Raw genomic sequence first — 21,633 nt, forward strand, 5'->3', positions numbered from 1 at the left:
CCGAATTCAGTTCGTCACTCGGAGTTTAGAAGTTTTAAAAAAAAAATGACTCCGGAGTAAAATAGGAGTTTGTCTTTTCAGGGGAGTGATTTTGGGATGGTCTGAATTGTATTTAAATCCAGATTCTCTGTGATTCGGAATTTTAATATTAAAATAAACCGCCTTCGGAGCAAATTTCACTCCAAGGAGATTAAATGAATAAAAAGTCATCTACTCCGCATTCACTCCGGATTTAATACGCGTTCACTCTGCAAATTTCTTACAGTACAAGTATTAACATTTGAAACTGTAATAATTAAAAATATTATTAAAGACACCAAATTTTACAGTTTCTAATGTGTTTCGAACTAATAAAAGTGTATAATAATTGTTACGTCTTGTAATTTTTTAAATTTTCAAGTACACTGGAAAAAATAATCGGTAGCAGCTACCAATTGCCAATCGGTAGCTACTACCGATTATTTTTCGGTAGCTGCTACCGATTACCAATCGATAGCTGTTACTGATTTCAATCGGTAACGGCTACCAAAATAATTGGTAACTGCTACCAAAATCATCAGTAGCTGCTACCGAAAGTTATTCGGTAGCGGCTACTGATTATTTCAGTAACTGGTACAGAAATAACTGGTAGCGGCTACTGATTGCTAATCGGTAGCTGCTACCGATTATTTTTTTCAGTGTAGAGGGACTTTGCTGATATTTTAAATTGTAATTTTTCATTGAAATTTAATGAAATTACATTCGACTTTCATTAACTCGAACAGTTAATCTACAAAAGAGCGGAAATTTCTTGAAATTTTCTAGTTAACGAATACCCCTTCTTTCTTAAAAAGTAAATTTTACTCATGTGCACTTTTAAATCACATGTATCATGACATATAAAAATATAGCGGGGGTCAAGTTTGAGGGAAGTTCCGAGATAATGGAATCCGAGTTAATGGAGTTCGACTGTGATTAATTGTTCATAAATTTTAATTTTCTACTTGAAGTTTAAATAATTAAATTGAAATTTAAAGGAAAATTTTGTATGAAAATTTTATCAGCACGTGTAAAAATACATGCGTGTCTCATGTGTTAAACGAATGTAAATTATATTTATCTTCAAAATTAGATCTACATGGATCTAATTGGCTGTAAATTAGCTGCCGTACTTCAAAACAGTTGTAAAAGAAAAATGGTAATAATTAAATAGATTACCTGAAAAAATTAAAATGTTGTTAATAAATAATTATTTTCTTTATTTAATTATAAATTTTTTGTAAAATATTTAATACCAAATACGGAATTTTAATAATGATATTTTATTTAATAATAAAATCAGTAAAAAAATAAATTTTAAGTCTCTGGATTAAAACATTTTAATGCATAAATAAATATATATGCATAAATATATGTAAATGTATATAAATAATTTGTTTATTTAAATATATCAACATAGTTTAATTTTATACGGTCATCGATCATCAATATATTTATTATACATATTTTTATTATTTATTAATTAGTATACAATGGCTTGTTTTAATTAAATTTAAAAGTAAATTTATGAGGGTGATAAATAAATTTGAGGATTTGATTAATTTTCAATAGTATATATTTAATTGAAATATATACATTTTATATATCGATTAAATTTAAAACCGATTTAACAATTTAGTTATTAAGACTTTAATTATTTAAAAAAGATTGTATGTTTTTAATAGTAGTGCTGTTGATATTTATTGTGTGATTATTTAATCTTCGACTAGGCTTATAATGTATTAGTAATAAAGTTGTGATAGCGTTAAATGAAAAAGACCTCAAGGTTAAAGATTACATATTTTAAGCCCGATAAAAAATAAATTAACAGCGGGTGAATCTTTTTCATTAGATATAACACCCTGTCTCTCTCTTATACTCTGGTCTTCATGGAAATGAAAATACGTCGCTGCAGGCGGTTGTAATTTGCACAGTTGTCGGTGAATTGCGTATGTCCCTCCTTTATGTGTGTATGTATTGGGCGAGAGGAGGGTTTAGCCTCTAGTGTAGTGCAACGACCGGTAATTTACAGTAATTGAATAACAGACGTACGAAACCCATGATGCAAACACGCTGATATTACTTAATATTTAAAAAAAAAATATATATATATAAATTTTTTATTTTTAGCATCGGTAAAATTTTTTTTTTTTGTGTTTCGAAAATTTTTTTTATTTTATAACAAAATTGTTTGGCAATTGGTAAATATGATAAATAGATATTGTAAAAAAATATTTAAGGGAAAGGGGGGGGGGGGTAAATAGACTCGTATTTCATGTTGACCCCTTGGCAAAATGAAACTCAAAAATAATTTTTTTTGTCATTTTTTTGTTCACTGTGGCCAAAATTATGTTTACTAGTGCGAATTTATAGACCGGGGTAAGTTGGATCCATATGGAGAGTCTGTGCTTTATAACCGACTTGTCAAAATCACGCGATTTCTTCACATCAAACTGTATATATTATTTTTTCATTACACTTACACGTTATGAAAAAAACATCAATATAAAGAGGGATTACTAATGAATAAGCCTGATACTTTTTTTAAGTTGTCCGATATGTATTAATATAAAAAAAGTTAAATAAAAAAAATTTATCGTGGACGCGCATGAGTCGGTGTTTCAAAAAAAGGTCTTAGTACGGCTATCTTAAAACCGACTTGTCGAAATGACTTAATTTTGTTTTTTACAATCTTCAGAATTATGCAGAGAAGATTCTTTTCGAAAATCACTACTGTAGTCTTTCTCGTTTTTTTTTATAATAAGTCATTACTGTTAAAACCGACAATTTTACATGTAAACAAACACACACTGCAGCCATTTTTATTAGAAATGTTCTTCTTATCTGACTTTTTTTGTTGACTTTTAATACCGTATATTAACCATGGAAATTTTTATGAAAAAAACGCGGGTGATTCAAACTTTTTTGAAATTTAACTTTTTAAAATACAACATAAGCGTTTGGGGCGTGCACTTTTGAATTTTTAAAATTTTATAATTTAATTTTTGTGCCTTTTTTTCATTGTTACAAGCAAAATGTGCCTTATAAATAACCAGAACTATTTAAACGAACTCAAAAAAAAATTTTTAATTATTTTAATCATTTTTTACAATGTACTTTTATATACCAGCAAATATCTGTACACGGAGAGAAAATTATAGTAACAGTTACAATATATTATGGGAATGGTTCCCATACTGCATGGTAACTGGTTTTTTTGAAATGTTGATTATAGGAACGGCATCCATATATATTATGGTAACCATTCCTATAATTATGGATATAATTCCCATACGGTATCGGAATAGTTCCTATGGAATTATGGTAATCGTTACTATGTACCTATGGTAATGGTTACCATAATATTATGGGAATGGTTACCATAATATTATGGGAATGATTACCATAATATTATGGTAACCATTACCATATACGCTTAGGAACTGTTACAATGTGGTTATAGGATTAGTTCCTATTTGCTTATGGGAACTATTCCTATGAGTATGGTAATCAATACCATGATTCTTTCACATGCGATATGGGAACTGTTACCATAATGATAGGAATTGTTACCATATTTATGGAAACCTTCCCAAAAAGTATGGGTCTATATCCCATAATCCCAAGTAATCATTGCCATAACGGTATGGGATGATATTTCATAGACGTACTAAGAACAGTTCCTTTAATTTTTTCTCCGTGTACTTATTGTTCAGTATTCAATGATTAAATTTACCAGCGATCTTTATACATAAAATTTTGTATAGAAATGAAAATAATATGCATGGAAATTGAGAATTCAAGAATAACGAAAAATAAATTTTTAAAAATTTAAAAATTTTATTTTCAAAGCGGCCTATAAAGGGTTAAATCCAATAAAATACTCTTGGTGATTGAAAAACAAAAAATTTTAAAATTAATAATCAAATGCTGTTAAATTTGATGCTATTCAATTTTAATGATAGTGTTGTGAAAATTTCTAAATGAATAAAATGACATTTTGATGTATGCCACTGTAAGATATGCAAAATAACTTAGGGGTAGTTAGTTTCAGTTCAGTTTCAGAGCCGAGAGTTTATCCTTATATAATCCGAGTAACGGAGTGACGTTGTCGTCTTAAAGTTTTCTATTAAGGGTCGTAAACTCTGGAAATCCCATGATTGAATACAAAATCTTATTTCATTATAATATCCATTTTTTCTTAGAAATTCTGTAATGATATACACAGTTACAAATTTTCTTTTAAATTTAAAGCAATTACTTGAAGTTATTATAAACAAGTTTAAATCGTCACTTAAAAATAGAAAATGGAAATATTTCTATAAAGAAACAAACTTCATTTTCACATTCGATTCCATTTCCAAGTTATAAATGTTATGAACTGTAAAATCATAATATATATTTTTTTATTTCATTTCAAAAATGGTTTTTTTTATTGTTTATAAGTTGATTAGTTTTAAACAATATTTATTTTAAAACTAATCGTTATTTGCAAAACTAATTTTAATTGAAAATTCTTTTTTTTTGTTCATGTATAATTAGTTTTCAAATTTGATAAGTTTTATACTAAGATTTTTTAAAGACGACAATTATTACAAACTAATGAAGGTTTTTGAAAAAAAATTTAAATTGTATTTTAAAAATTTTTTTGAATGACAAGTTGTCATTCACGTAAAAAAAGCTTTGATAATGACACTTTGTTGCAACAATGTATCAATGGTCGCACATTATAAACAATACCGCTATGAGCAATTGCCCGTTCTCGTGTTACTCGTTAGAACTTTAAAGTATACCAATTTATTGGATAATAAAATTTCATGTCCTAACACTTGATATAAGCATCACTTACTTTTTGTTCAAAACAAATTTTCGGAAATACATGGTATTTGAATTGAATCACAATTCCATATCATTATAATTCTGAGTTCTCCTATGGAAAAAAATTAATGAACGCTTATGAACACTGTTGAAACTTCATAAGTGTTGATAAGTGTTTTATTAGTAATTATTAGTGACCATTAGTACTCTGGCTACAGTAAATCTTACAACACCATTGGATGTGATTAGTGTTGAATAGTGTTATATTAGTGTTCATTGGTACTTCGACTAATGAATTTTGCAACACTATTGGAAGTGATTAGTGTTAATAGTATTGTATTAGTGTTCATTAGTCAGAGTACTAATGGATCTTGAAATACTATTGGAAGCGGTTAGTTTTGAATACTGTTATATTAGTGACCATTAGTACTCTGACTATAGTAAATCTTACAACACCATTGGATGTGATTAGTGTTGAATAGTGTTGTATTAGTGTTCATTGGTACTTCGACTAATGAATTTTGCAACACTATTAAAAGTGATTAGTGTTAATAGTATTGTATTAGTGTTCATTAGTCAGAGTACTAATGGATCTTGAAATACTATTGGAAGCGGTTAGTTTTGAATACTGTTATATTAGTGACCATTAGTACTCTGACTATAGTAAATCTTACAACACCATTGGATGTGATTAGTGTTGAATAGTGTTGTATTAGTGTTCATTGGTACTTCGACTAATGAATTTTGCAACACTATTAAAAGTGATTAGTGTTAATAGTATTGTATTAGTGTTCATTAGTCAGAGTACTAATGGATCTTGAAATACTATTGGAAGTGGTTAGTTTTGAATACTGTTCTATTAGTGACCATTAGTACTCTGACTATAGTAAATCTTACAACACCATTGGATGTGATTAGTGTTGAATAGTGTTGTATTAGTGTTCATTAGTACTTCGATTAATGAATTTTGCAACACTATTGGAAGTGATTAGTGTTAATAGTATTGTATTAGTGTTCATTAGTCAGAGTACTAATGGATCTTGAAATACTATTGGAAGTGGTTAGTTTTGAATACTGTTCTATCAGTGACCATTAGTACTTTGAGTAGTGACTCTTACAACACCATTGGATGTGATTAGTGTTAGATAATGTTCTATTAGTGTTCGTTAGTACTCTGGCTAATGAATCTAACAACACGATTGGACATAATTAATGTTGAATAATGTTGTATCAGTGTTCATTGGTCGGAATACTAATAGATCTTGAAATACTATTGGAAGTGGTTAGTTTTGAATACTATTATATTAGTGACCATTAGTACTCTGACTAATCAATCTTGCCGCATTGTTGGAAGTGATTAGTATTGAAAAGCGTTTTATTAGTGACGATTGGTAGTCTGATCAGTGAATCTTACAATATTACTGGAAGTGATGTGTTGACCAGGTTTCAATAGTGCTCATGTAATCTGAATAGTTGGTTCGGCTCTATTGTAAAATTCAAATTAATGACATTAAGCACACTAATTACACTAAACCTACTAATAGCACTAAATGTACTAATGGAACTAAACGCATTAAAAGCACTAAACGAACTAATGGAACTAAACGCACTAATGGCACTAAACCATTAGTACGCGAAAAAACTCAAGTATTAGTGTTTCTCATTAGTGTTGATAAATTTTTTTCCATAAGGGTTGTATTGAATGTGTCACTGATCATTAGTCTTTTTACAACAATTTCAATCGTTGCTTATAACGAGCGACGATTCACATACGTAACGCACACATGTAAAAAGTGCGCCGAGAAATAAGATCGAGAGAAAGCATAAATCTTTCATTTTTTCATGAATTTTTTCCCTTAAAACCCCTGAAAATTGCTGATGAGCTTTTACTGTAAATAGAGTGATCTGGTAATGAATAAACAGCAAAATAAAATCTTACATTTTTCTATTTCCATCGACAATATAAATATACAGCATTGTTATTCTTTATAAAACTTTGTATTTGTATAAATTTTAAAAATTATAATTTATTGACAATCAAATGTATATTATTTTTCTTCATTGTTTTTGATTTAAATTTTTACATTTTGAGCACGTTTTATTTATTGAAACAAAAAGTAAACTATAAAAAAAATGAAAAGAAAAAATTGATGCGTTGTGACGTTTTTCGTTATCTACACGTGACTTTTATCTCAACGTTTCATGTTGATTTAAATCCAAACGAGAATCGTAAATTAAAATTTGTTTCATGCAATAAAAGTTGACTGAATGCAAATTCAAAATAAAAATAAAATGTAAATTTTATCTTCAACTTTATGTTATTAATCTAACGCTGCACTAGGTTTTATTTTAAAATAAATCAAATAAAATAATTTTTAATAATAATAAATCAAATATTTATTGTTTATTCTTACGATTATTGCCTTTCTTAATTGACGAATGTATCTAATCTTCATTTTCTTCCGCTGTTGCTGTATCTATTATACTCTTGAAACAAAATGGTTGGAACAAATGTCCATGGCCTTCATAAAATTTGCTCATAAATTCGACCCTGAATCACATAATGATTTAATCAATTATAATCATGATAACAATAAAAACAAAAAAGCACAATTTAATTTGAATACAGAGTTATCAATGTCTGTTTAATCAGTCGAAACGATTTAGTTTCAGTTCAATACAAATTACCGGGTTGAAAATCATTAAATTATTCCCTTGGGCAGAAAACGTCTAGTTTCTATTCACCAAATTAGTTTCTGACAATATCAACTCTGTCAGAAACGTGTTCGTTTATCGTAAATCTCAAAGTAATCATATGCCATCATTCCAACGAACTGAGTTGGCAGTTGAATTGGAATATATGCTATCGGTTTTAAATTGTCTCGTTTCGACTGGCTTCAGATAATCGAACTCTAACTTTCAATGGAAGTAATTGCCACGGGATAAAACACGATTTCAAACTTCAGATCGGGCAGTTAATCTCAGTCTCGTCTAAAATCGTATTATTTCATTGTGCAACACAATATACTATCATATATTACTAGTATTTTTTTATTCTTCGTAACTAACAGCGATAAAGAAGTTACACCTCGAAGAGAAAAATTTCATCAAATTGACTATCGATATCGTTGTTTTAGATGTACTTAATGTAACCCTCTTTCATGACGATAGACTGTATCATCATTTCAACTATACAAAGTTTTCTAATTATGTACTTTTCAGTACATTCTAAAAACAAGACAATAAGTTTTGAAAAAATTAGTTTGCCTCAAAATGGCAGTTAAATTGAGGGAATTTTACAGGGACAATGAAAATATTTTATGGGAATGGTTTCCATATCGCATTGAAACAGGTTCTTTTAAAATACCGATAATAGGATCATAACCTATACAAATTATGGTAATCATTTCTATCTATATGGGTTTTATATCCATACGATACTTAAGTACTTCCTATATCATGATGGTAATTGTTCCTGCAATAGTATAGTTATCATTCCCACAATACTCCCGGCAGATCCGAATTATAGTAAACTACCAAAATTTGTCGTAAATTAGGGTGACGCTATAAATTGTAATACTGATGATAACTTACGGTATTCATAAAAATTATAGTACCATACCGTAAAATACTGTATGGTATCGTCAAATAAGTACGATATTTCACTGTAAATTACAGTATTTTACAGAAATTCCGTATTTTAGACAAAATAACCTATTTATTTCAATTTTCGTAAAATAGTCAACATGGTCCCGCTTTACTATGACGCCATGGCATTTTAAACAAGAACCCTATGAAAAAATATTTTATATAACTGTATACAGTTATATATGAATTATATACGATTGGATAGAGGTGATGCATAATTATATTAATTTTTTATATAATTATATACAATTATACACAATCGTATATAATTATATATAATCTATACGAATACCGTGTGTAGTTATATACAAATGTATATATTTGTATACAATTATATAGAATCATATACAAATTGTATACGAATCATATAAAAATTATATACAAAATATATACGATTGTATATAGTTATATACAAATAAGATATAATTATGTACGATTGTATACAATTGGATCGGGCCATTTTTTCTATTCAATTTTATACAATTGTACAAAATCTTTTTTTATCAGGAATAAATTTTTCATGTACTAAAATGTAACAATACCATAGGGGTTTTCTAGAAAATCTGACAAAACCCTATATAATTATTATATAACTCTCGTATGATTTTTACACGAATTTTTTGAATTCTGGCTCAAGCATCCCGATGAAAGGAGATTTTATACAATTAAATAGAAAAAATGGCCCGATCTATTTGTATACAATCATACATAATTATATCTTATTTGCATATAATCACATATTGTATTCGTATAAATTATATATTGTAATATACAATTCTATATAAATGTATACAAATATATACATTTGTATATAATTTTATTATTCTTTTTTGCATTTTTATGTAGAATTATATACGATTATATATGATTGTATATAATTATATGAAAATTTTATATAATTATGTATCACTTTTATCCAATTGTATATAATTCATATATAACTGTATACAGTTATATAGAATCATTTTTCATCGGGATACAAGATTAATTTGGTCACAAGCTTCTTTCATCATCATGTATATTACTTATGAGAACGTACTAAATTTTACTAGACCAACTTGGCATTAAAAAATTTTCATATATTGTAATTAGGGCGACACAGGAACGATTACCATAATTCAAAGGGAAGAAAAAGTTTAATTTATAATCTAAAAAAATAATTTTATGTCTTTATATAAAAAAAAAGAAGTTATTAAAAAAGAAATCTTTCATTCAACTCCTATATATTTTATATAAAAAAATAAGTATACTGAATTTGTAATAAATCGATACTGATAGCTGATACCTCTGACCGCCATGAAACGTCCGTTTATATGAGCGCTTGTGATTTTGTTATTTGATGCTCGGGTTTATATCAAATTTAATACATATATTTTCGAGCTATTGTATTTTATGAAACTTCAAAAAAGGAATTGTAAATTTTATGATGCAGTGTAACTCCCTTTATGACATCAGTTAGATAATATTTCTGATAAATTAAATCATTGTATAAAAAGATTTTAGAGATATATCATTTTCTTAAATTATGTGAAACGTGACTTTTAATATTGAAGAAAAAAAAAATGATTGAAACTTACCAATGAAGTCGAAGCGTATGAAGAAACGCAGAAAGGCCTTCCATCATAACAAGAATAGCGACGGTAAAGAACGCCCACATTCCGAATGCCAGAAAAATAGTAACACTACCAAGATATTCTGTATCTGGTGCAAATTTAATTCCTTTTGTGAGTACTTGTACCCATAATACTTCGGAAAGCTGACCGTGAGCTAAAGACAAAGCCCACAGTCGTAGATAAGATGCAGTATGTGATACTGTTGAAAGGATATATTCAATAGTATGTATAGCTTGGTGGATCATCACTTCACCAAAAGTATCCTCTTCGTGATCATCGTTACCACCGTGATTGTGATTTACATTATTAGATGTTTCACCATTTGATGGAAAGTTGTTACTTTGAAGTTCAATATCTTGTGAGGCAACTACCATGTTCTAAAAAAATATTTTATTCAATACATGTACAGTGATCCTACTCTCTTAAAATGAAGCAGTGAAATTTCACTGCTTCATTTTAAGAGAGTACTTTTCTTCTTGGTGTCTAATATATTATTCGAACTTATTATCTTTATTATGAAAATGCTAATTTTACCTTATTTTTTTTTGATGATTTATTCGTAGCTAACCAATATAATGGTTTACCGAACAAGAGTACTGGGGCACAGAGAAGTGCTCCATATTTAAATACATCTTGAACGATGGCTTGATTTGGATACATCCATTCTGGACATGGTTTTATCAAGGTTCCATTGACGGCGTTCGAAGCTTCGGATTTTCCTTGACCACCACCTAACATCATGTTGATGAATATTATTAAAACTGATGGAGCACAACGAGGCTCCCAATCGGTACCTAAAAATAATTATCAATTATATTATTACAAAATAATTATATTTATTGTAATTTGTAACATATTTTTTTTAACTTTCAAGTACTAAAATTGAAATTAAAAAAAAAAAATTTTATTGGACACCATGAAATTTTTGAATTTAGGGTTATTAATATATTTGAACTTTTACACTTCGAACTTGGAAATTTGAACTTACCTTATTGCTCAGGTTTTGTGTGCGTGGAAATGTAAATTATGTAATCTTATACGCTTGAAATAGTACGGTGCCTTTTTTTCAGGGGTTTTGTGTTTCATTGATAAAAGTTCAAATTTACCAAAGTCTAAGTTGCCAAAGTTTAAATTGATAAAGTTCAATTTTCAAAGTTCATTAGGTCGGTCACCAAAGAGAAGGAGGAGGGTACTTAAAGAAATATTAAGTTTTCCGGGACTCAAATATGTAAAATCTTTTTTTTTTTTTTTTTTTTTTTAATGATATTCAAAGCAAATAAAACATTTTCAGTTGCCGTAAAAAAAAATTCCAAAATTGGATTTTAAACAAGTGATATCTAGCCTTAAATATAGTAATATATATGGAAAATCAATAATTTCAAACTTTTCATTCGATAAACCATAAAAATTTTATACCACTATTGAGTTAAAGTTCAATATCTCAGAAAATATTGATCTAAGGAATTAGGTCCATAGAATTTTTTTTGTAAGAAATTAAATTTCCAACAAATTTGATATTTACATTTTTTTTTGTAAAGTCGATTATTTCCGAGATAACAGCAAAAATACGAAAATTTTAGGTGAAAATCAACCTCAGTGACCTGTATCAACTCACCAGTAAGTTACACTTTTACTACAATGGACATTATTGTAGATTGTTTAATTTTGAGTAAATCGCGACCAAGTCCAATTCGATGGCATAAAATGCGGCTGAGTTATAGAAATTTACGTGTATTTTAAATGGAAAATTTTTCCACGAAGGGAAACTTCTAAAATTAATATTAAGGGCTGCAATTTTCAGAGAATTTTTTCCCGACATACAATAAAATTTTGGATGGGGCCGAAAAAAAGAAATAGTCGAAAAAAAAAACACCCTAATATATAATGTAACAAACAGCATTTTATATACTTTTGACCGATTTTTTTAAGATCCTTGGAATAGGCAAATTGGCTTAAATACAGAAAATAGTTATCTTTATTGCGCATCTAAATTAACTTGTATTTTACTGTATTAATGAAGCTCTATAAGATACATTTCATCACAATGTCCTACAAGCATTCAATTATTTTTGTGTGTACAATACTTAGAATATAAGACTAACTAGCCGTTAGACTATTGTATGTTAGAATCTATATAGATTAGACCTTGATACTGTGCCACATACTAATATGGACAATTATCTCTGTTCTAGTTTTACGCCTTTATTTGCCCTTTCTCTCATATAAATCATCTTATATAAAACCCTGAATTGTAAAAATAGTAATTAAATAAATTGGGCTGATCTAAGTTTCCAATATAGTCGATCAGAGTTATGCCCATCAGCCGTAACTGCAGTTACGGCCTTAACATTAATCATAATCGTGAGTGTCGTGATTTATCCGCATACAACACGATTATTTGTTTTACTACATTATATTAATAAATTAGTACAGTAAAGTCGACCCGAGTCAAAATATTAAACGTATATTAAACGTTTTCAACGTTTTAAACGTGAATTGAACGTAATGAACGTAAATTGAACATTTTAGACGATGACCGGCCTATGAGGAAGGAAAGAAATCGGGAAAAGAACGCACCAAACATCATCGCTAAGTTCTCCAGACTGATTTGCAAATAGATACGTAGTGTTTAAGATAGATTATTTAATTATCTATAGATAAAATAATTTTTGATCGGGCAACCTCATGGCAGTGTCAGTCTTCAATTTAATGTTCTTCGTTTAGGTGACAGCACCATAGATTGTGTTCTCGAGGAAGACCTGGAGGATACGTATCTTTTTGTGAATTAGTCTGGAGAACTTTGCGATAAAGCTTGGTGCGATCTTTTCCCGATATCTTTCCTTCTTCATAGGCCGATCATCGCCACAACGTTCAATTTACGTTTAATATTTTGACTCGGGTAAGTATTAGCTATCGGGCTATAAACAATTTTTCCTAAATTTCCTTCTGGATATTTGAAAACGGAACTTCTCTTCTATTAAGTTTGCTTATCAAACTCAAATTTGATACTTCGCTCCCTTTATAAGTAACCTTATTGATTTTTTTTTGTTTTCATGCATTTATAAATTATTCAAATTTTATAACAATATTAGTTACACTGTAAAAAGAGCGGTGTTATAAATGGATTCAGTTTAACACGACGCGGTGATCAGCGTTAATTTTTTACCACTACACACTATTGGTTCAAAATTAGTCTATTCCGGCTGACCCCAAATATTGTAACTTCCAGTATCACCTTAGATAATGTGAAGAATATAGTTCATGGCACGGAATGAAACACGAATTAACTTCGAACTCGAGCAATTAACTTCACCCTGAAACCCGCTTGTTTTATCCTTTGGCTCACAAAATACTGTTATTCAGCGCATGCATGTCCGGGTCGGACAATTTGATTTTTTTTAAATCAAATAAAAATTGTAAATTATTTTTATTTAATTTTATTATTTATTTGTATTTATTAAACATGTGAAATTTAATCGAGTTTAGCCTGAACTAGTCCTTATCTAGACTATTTTCAGACTTGTTTTCAATAATTTTTAGTGTGGTTTTGGTCGCCTCTAGATCAAAATCAGACTTAGTTTCTCATGATATTTTACTTCTTTTGTTATTATCCAGACTGTATTATTATTATGTAGCCTGTTTTTGATCGCTTTTAAATCAAAAACAGCTTCAAATTTTTATCAAATTTTAAAGAGAGATCATCTACTTAAAAAACAGACCAATTAGTACAAATACAGTCTAATTAGACTAAAATTAGATCAAATTTATCGACTCAGGTGGTTATCCTATTTTATCATATGATTCATCTGTTTGTAGAGCAAATTTTAAATAGCCGTTTATCGACGAATGTACTATAATAAATAAAAAGGCAATGTAGATTTCTAGGTTTCCACCAGCGTGGCATAATAAGCTCATAATGACACTTTCTCAAAGTCATTATTGAATGACTTCCTTACATGTACTACACTATTATCATTATAGCCAATAAGGTTTTGACGTTAAATAATTTTAGGATGATATACACTAACATATTTATGAATTTTTATAATTAGTTGTGTATATTTTATATTAATTTATAGTTCTCACGAAATATTACTATAGACATAAATTGAATGAAATATATTGTGTAACACGTGGGCCAACCCAATATTCGTTAAGTGCAATGACTTACTTAGTTCACTGGTTATTACGCAATTTACTATTTTAAAACTTCAAATATTGGAACGAAAGTGAAACTTAATAACTAAGGACAAGATTTTTACATTAATTTTGAAATGAATGGTTTAAACGTTTAATATCACGGCGAAAATAATGGTCTTACAAAAAAAGTTTTTGAATAAAAGTTGTAGGAAATTTAATTTTCTAGAAAAAATGTCTCTTATGATTTTTTTATACGACCAATATTTCCATCGTAAATCGAAAATTGGGATTCATAATGAATGATTCAAATTTTTGTTAATTATGAAAATCTTAATTTTGAAATTACGTTAAAAATATTGGTCGTATAAAAAAATCATAAGAGACATTTTTTCTAGAAAATTAAATTTCCTAAAACTTTTGTAATAAACATTTTTTCATACGGTGAATATTTTCACCGTAATTCCAAAATTAAGATTCATAATGAATGATTCAAATTTTTGTTAATCATGAAAATCTTAGTTTTGTAATTACGGCTTTCGTATTAATCCTAAGAAAAAATTATAAGAGACATTTTTTCTAGAAAATTAAATTTCCTAAAACTTTTGTAATAAACATTTTTTCATACGGTGAATATTTTCACCGTAATTCCAAAATTAAGATTCATAATGAATGATTCAAATTTTTGTTAATCATGAAAATCTTAGTTTTGTAATTACGGCTTTCGTATTAATCCTAAGAAAAAATTATAAGAGAGATTTTTTTTATAAAATTAAATTTTGAATAACTTTTATTTGAAAAATTTTTTTATACGACTAATATTTTCGCCGTAATATAAAAAATTTGACAGCATTTATTATTAATTGTTATTTCAAATCAAAGCTAAAATCCTGGCCCTATTAATAACATTTGAATATCTAGAAAACAAATGCCCTTTTCTTACGGAATAGAGACGCGACTAGAGTCAGTCAGTCAGATATTGACAACTAAACAGCGAATATCTGTATCTAAATAACCATTCTTTTTCTTGCCTTTCTATTACCGCTGCAATTATGGTATTATTATTCCTAGCTTCAGTGTGTTGTTATTATAATATAAGTGATATTAATTTATAAGTTATTTGTTATTAAAATATTATGTGAAAAACAAAAGTAAAATAAAATTTATGTTACCTCTTGCTGATGCACTGTATAAAATCCATTTGATTACCATAAGTGCTGCCAAATACGCAAAAAGAAGAATAAGGAATAATAGCTGGGGTAAAAACTCCAAAATAAGACTTGAATATTTTTTAAAGTGTCTGAAAGAAAAAAAATCATTTTTGAACATTCATTGCATAATAATATTTTTATATAACACATATTCAAAGAATGTTCTGTAACAATCCTCCAGATAACTATAAAATAATAAATTACATAAAACTTACACAATATTAATAACGCTCACACAAACACCAAAAATCATATGAACAACACCGAAAATAATAGATAATTTCATTTTATACGAATTTAGAAAAATAATTTTGTTTTCAGCGAGTGCCCATACTGGATCCAATCCTAATGGATAAGGTATTTGTTTATATCCCGCTTCTGTTGCTGGATCGGGTTGAAGATGTTTATTTTCCAACAATTGTTTACCAGTAAATTCAACATTCCAACTAGATCCAAATATATTCATTGACTTTGAAAATATATCGTTGTAAATGAAACCAGTATAAATTGAAAACATTCCCATTAAAAGAATTATATAACGACCAGCAAAAAATATGTTCCATATTTCATTGTCGGTTTTTTTAGCCGATAATTTTTTCTCCCAAATTACCATCCATGCTCCAAAAAGAGTTAAAATTAGACCTAAATTTAATAACATGATTAATTTATAAATTAATTTAATTGTAATTAATTGTTTCTTCTATTGCAGTTTTTTTTTAAGTCTTACCATGGCCGGCATCACCAAACATAATACTAAATAAAAATGGAAATGTAACGATTGTATAAAGTGCCGGATTAGCTTCTCTATAAGAGGCCACACCATACGAATCAATTAAATTTTGAAATCCTTTGGTGAATTTGTTTGATCTATTGAAAGTTGGTGGATCTTCATCCGTGTGAATAACATTTAAAAATGATGGTATTGAACTCCCGCATAGTCGCTAAAAAATTAATATATAACCATTATTAAAAACTCCAATTGAGACTGTTATAATTTCGATTGAGTCTGATAGGCTTCGACTAAATTCAATTGGAATCGATCGAATTCTGATGGGATCCAATAGACTCCAATTGAAATCGATCGAATTCTGATGGGATCCAATAGACTCCAATTGAAATCGATCTAATTTTAAGTGAATCCAATGAACTCCGATTGAAACCGATCGAATTTCAATTGAATCTGATAGACTAGGATTAAAATCGATCAAGTTTTGATTGAATTTAATAAACCCCAATTGAAATTGATCGAATTTTAAGTGAATCCAATGAACTCCAATTGAAACTGATCGAATTTCGATTGAGTTCAATAAACCCCAATTAAAATCGATCTAATTTTGATGGAATTCGATGGACTCTAATGGAAACCAATTGAATTTCGATGGAATCTTGTAGAGTCCAATTGGAATCAATCTAATTTCAAGTGGATTCGATGAACTCCGATTGAATTTCAATTGAATCTAATGGACTCCAATTGAAACCGATCGAACTTCGATGGAATCTGATGGACTCCAATTAAAATCCATCGAATTTCGATTGAATTCAATAAGCCCCAGTTGAAATCGATCGAATTTTAAGTGAAACCGATGAACTCCAATTGAAACCGATTGAATTTACAATATGATAAAACTTACCGATCCTTCAGTAAGGCAGTTTTGAACCATTGTAAGATCAGCCATTGGCACCCAACACTCACCAATTAAACACTTCTTCGTAACATCCATATTAAATAAATTCATAGTATGATAAATCGCCTTCATTTTACGAACCATAATACTCCAATTAGGTATCTCTTTTGCAACATTGTGCAGTACCCGTTGTCGATGATCATGAGTTTGATTAAGAACCTACATAAGTGTAATTACAAAGCAATTATTGCGCCATAATAACATGTTTATATGGATAACTCTTTGATAGATATGATATTACTTACTAAGTTAAGATCTTCTAAACGAGTACGAACACCTTTCAGCATTTCCAATCTTTCGGCATTGCTGTTAGGGCAGGAATACAATGAAGCATGAAATCCAGCGCATACTTTTTTAATACGGCTTTTCAATTGTTCACCTTGGAAAAATGCTACGAATACGGTTTTATAAATTTCGTTTCCCTGAAGCATAATAGTTTATTGTTATTAATATAATTTAGTTATGTAATAAATATATCATGCATCGCAATCAGGTAATATTGAGTATAAAGATCATAGCATTTGATGTCACTATTGAAACATAAAAAAAAAAATTCTCACCGTGTTAGGATCCTCGAGAGGCTTTTCCAATTCCGATTGTCGGAGAAAGACATTGCCGCGAGAAATTCTCCAGAGCATACGTTCGAATGCTGGTACACGTTCCCGATTCACTACACCAGCAACAAATCTAAAATATAAATACAGTAATAAATTAATTAACAATTTTTAAAGTTATAGTAAATAAATAATTTATGTACTGTCTATTAGCATACTGCCGATAATGGAGACTTTGACTAAATATATTTATATATTTTATCGGAATTAAATTCAAAAATAATAAAATTTAAAAAATTGTTATAAAAAATAATATTATTTGATTCAACGGCTCTTATTTTTTTGAAATATCTATTCCCACATAGCAAAATGACGTCTTGATGAGTTCTGAATGAGTTCTTATTTATGATTTGGACGTCGCATCAACATCTTAAAGAAGTCTTTAAGAAGTTCTCAAGAAGTTGAATGAGCCACCTAGCGAACTCAGTAAGATGTCTTTAAAAAGAGTTCTTTTTTCTGACCTCGCAAATAAAACTTCAGTATGAATTTACCATGACGTCTTTAAGGAGCTCCTAATTTTGGTTTCATAAAGAAGTTAAAAAAATAATACATTTAGACATCACAAAATTGACATCTTATTTATGGAGTCTTCAAGAAATCTTAATTAAAAGTTCTTAAAAATGACACCTTTAACAAGTCATTAGAAGACTTCTTGAGAACGCCTTCAAAAAGACATCATAAAGCAGTTATTCCGACTTGAATGATGTCTGGGTTTCTTATGAAAATTTCTTACTCAAAGAAAGAGTAATCAAAATCTTACGATATCTTACAATAGGGGCGAGAGGGCTGAATTAGCCTCAAAAATGCCCTACGTAATTTACGAATGACCCTTTACAAAATAATAATTTATTTTCTATAAATCTATCATTCGAAAACGATTAGTAAAAAACATCTAGAATATGACATGCAAGCTTTCAATAAGTACCGAAAAATAAATACAAACATGTAAATAAAGAAACATTTTGCCAAGGGTTGTTGAGTAAACAGAAATATGCTCGCGTATGAATATTGAAAAATGTTATTAGAATGATTTTTTATCCTATTTTAAATATTTTATTGAAAATGAATGTAAATAATAAAAAAATTCCTCAAATATTTACATACTGTTATTTAACATATTAAAATATGTAAATTGTGTTCTATTTTTCATTATATTCGTATTATAATATAAAATTGTCTGCCAAATATAAAATAAAATCCATTGGTAATAATTTTTATTATTTGATCCCGAGACATGATGATAATATCTAACTACACATAGTGGAATTATTCTAGTTTGAAATTCTATATTACCATAGTAAAATCAGGCCATGTTGGCCACCAGCGGAAATTGATATAAACATGGTGCAAACGTAACTATGGCCTAAATAAAATTCGCTATGATTATATAACAAATTACTCTACATCGAGAGAACAATTTATTTGAGCCAAATAAATAGATTTATTTGATTGAACAAAATCATTTATATCATTCAAATATAAATTTGTTTATCGTCAACAAATCTTGGTTGAGAAAACTACACTACGGCTGGTGGCGCTTCAGTGCCACCATCTAAGTACAGATTTGTTAACTATAAACAAATTATTATTTCATTCAAATGAACCATATCTTTATCTCAAATAAAAACTGATTAGGCCCATTCAAATATGGAATTTATTTTACCATGTCCCTTGTCTTTGATTTTTATAAAACTAGATGTATTTATTTTTTCAAACGTAATTTTCAATATAAAAACAAATTCACGTTTTATTTCGAATTTTTTTTGTTGTTTACTTTTCCGGAGTTTTATGCTGCAATGGTCGTGAAATACTAAGTAAAATGGCGGCATAAGAAAACTTTCTTAATGTCTATAATGTGTTCCGTCCAAAAATTTAGCTCGGTACTCTTAGTAACTTACTAAGCTTACTAAGGGCTTAGTTCGGCCGAACACGCCCAAAGTTTAAGAGCTTAATAAATTTTGACATCAATCTATTCAGTACACTAAAAAGCTATCAAAAAAAAAAAAAAACCATTTTTGGAATAACTCGAAACCTACTGTACCGAGCAGGCTCAAATTTTCAGAACACCTTGGAATCAATAAGCCGCTTCGAATGCTACCTAGATGATCTAAATCGATTTATCCGATCCATTGAAATATTTACATATGACACACACGCATGCATACACACGGAGAGAAAATTATGGTAACAGTTACAATATATTATGGGAATGGTTCCCATACTGCATGGTAACTGGTTTTTTTGAAATGTTGATTATAGGATCGGCACCCATATATATTATGGTAATCATTCCTATAATTATGGGTATAATTCCCATATGGTATCGGAATAGTTCCTATGGAATTATGGTAATGGTTACTATAATATTATGGTAATCGTTACCATAATATTATGGGAATGGTTACCATAATATTATAGGAACCGTTACAATGTGGTTATAGGATTGGTTCCTATTTGCTTATGAGAACTATTCCTATGAGTATGGTAATCATTACCATGATTCTTTCACATGCGATATGGGAACTGTTACCATAATGATAGGAATTATTCCCATACTTATGGAAACTTTCCCAGAAAGTATGGGTCTATATCCCATAATTCCAAGTAATCATTACCATAACGGTATGGGATAATATTTCATAAACGTACTAGGAACAGTTACTATAATTTTTTCTCCGTGCACATGGACATCTTCTTGAAAATAGTCATGATAGATTCATAGGACCTCAAAACGTCAAGATCTGTTCAAAACTCGGTTTTCGAAAATCGAACCAAAACCAATAACTTCCCTTATTTTAAAATTTTCAATTTTCTTAGTGAAAAGTTAAAAAGATAAAGAACCAAAATAATAAAAACTAAACTTACTCAAGTCGTCCGCGCCCCGTGGTAGTTGGATACTGCTGCTCTTCACTGATCAAAGCTCGTGTAATTGAGTCATTAGCCTCCTCCTGCTGATCGAGAAACAAAAAAGAGCCTTGATTCTTCGACTAAACGGTAATATCAATTACACTACGTGTTAAATCGTAACGACAACGCCTGTCGAATTACTTAGGTACCTCGGTGAAGAATACTTGGGTTTTTTCGAGAACATGTTGTAATTCCGATAGCTCCAAATAGTTACTCTTCAAATTTACTGCATTGTGAGTCAACTCTAGTATATCATGTTCCGTCTTCTCAATATGCGCCTGAAATATATTTTTTTTTTCTTATAATTAAAGTGATCCATTTAATTGAGATAAATAATTATTGTTACTATTTATGTTTAAATATACTGCCATAATAAAAATAAGACCTCAAGATCAATAACTTCACGTGGAATTGGTGCTCGAGGTAAATCACCCAGGATTTCAGCAACTGGTACAGCTTCTTTTTTCACTTCTGATTCAATGTAACGAAGCTTCCGTTCCATTTCGTCACAACGTCGAACCTCATTTACAAATTTACGTTGGAAATAATTTACACTGCTATTCAACTGTAAACAAATTTATAATAATAAATCAAATTTGAATATATATTTATAATTTATCAGCTTATAATTTCAATGTATCAATATACGTCATTAAGACAGCTTATAAATTAAATTTATTTATAAAAGTGTTATTTGATATTTTTTATTTTTCAAGTTAATATTTGACTTTTCGACGAATTAATGACAAACAAATATAACAATTTATTAAAAGTAAACATCATCATCAGTTTTATCAATTTATATTGTAAAAATAACAATTTATATTGTTGTTTTATAATAATTCTTTAGAGAAATTTCTTTCGCGACCATAGAATAATTTTTTTACATCAATTCTATGGATAGTATCTTATATTATTTATAAAATCTGTATATAAAAAAAATTAAAATATTACAATATTATTCAATTGACTTTGTTTTTAT

The 21,633-nt window shown here is 28.8% G+C and overlaps 1 protein-coding gene across 4 annotated transcripts in view; it reads right to left on the bottom strand.

Annotated features, from left to right (window-relative positions):
- Positions 1–6,764: 6,764 nt before the first annotated feature.
- The window catches only part of LOC103569097 (V-type proton ATPase 116 kDa subunit a1), a 39,733-nt gene continuing 24,864 nt past the window's right edge, over positions 6,765–21,633 (bottom strand). For 2 of the 4 annotated variants that reach the window (XM_008546209.2, XM_008546210.2), the window contains exons 3-14: positions 21,037–21,216; positions 20,801–20,929; positions 20,610–20,725; positions 17,691–17,817; positions 17,376–17,552; positions 17,077–17,289; positions 16,173–16,386; positions 15,661–16,087; positions 15,407–15,534; positions 10,632–10,891; positions 10,062–10,474; positions 6,765–7,387 (exon numbers count right to left, since the gene is read on the bottom strand). In XM_008546209.2, the coding sequence (XP_008544431.1) occupies positions 7,282–7,387; positions 10,062–10,474; positions 10,632–10,891; positions 15,407–15,534; positions 15,661–16,087; positions 16,173–16,386; positions 17,077–17,289; positions 17,376–17,552; positions 17,691–17,817; positions 20,610–20,725; positions 20,801–20,929; positions 21,037–21,216 (2,490 nt within the window). In that variant the 3' untranslated portion in view covers positions 6,765–7,281. The remainder of the gene's footprint in view (positions 7,388–10,061; positions 10,475–10,631; positions 10,892–15,406; positions 15,535–15,660; positions 16,088–16,172; positions 16,387–17,076; positions 17,290–17,375; positions 17,553–17,690; positions 17,818–20,609; positions 20,726–20,800; positions 20,930–21,036; positions 21,217–21,633) is intronic. The other 2 variants (XM_053738968.1, XM_008546211.2) reach the window with 2 other exon arrangements.

The sequence above is a fragment of the Microplitis demolitor genome, chromosome 5, assembly GCF_026212275.2.
Source record: "Microplitis demolitor isolate Queensland-Clemson2020A chromosome 5, iyMicDemo2.1a, whole genome shotgun sequence".
Lineage (NCBI taxonomy): Eukaryota > Metazoa > Arthropoda > Insecta > Hymenoptera > Braconidae > Microplitis > Microplitis demolitor.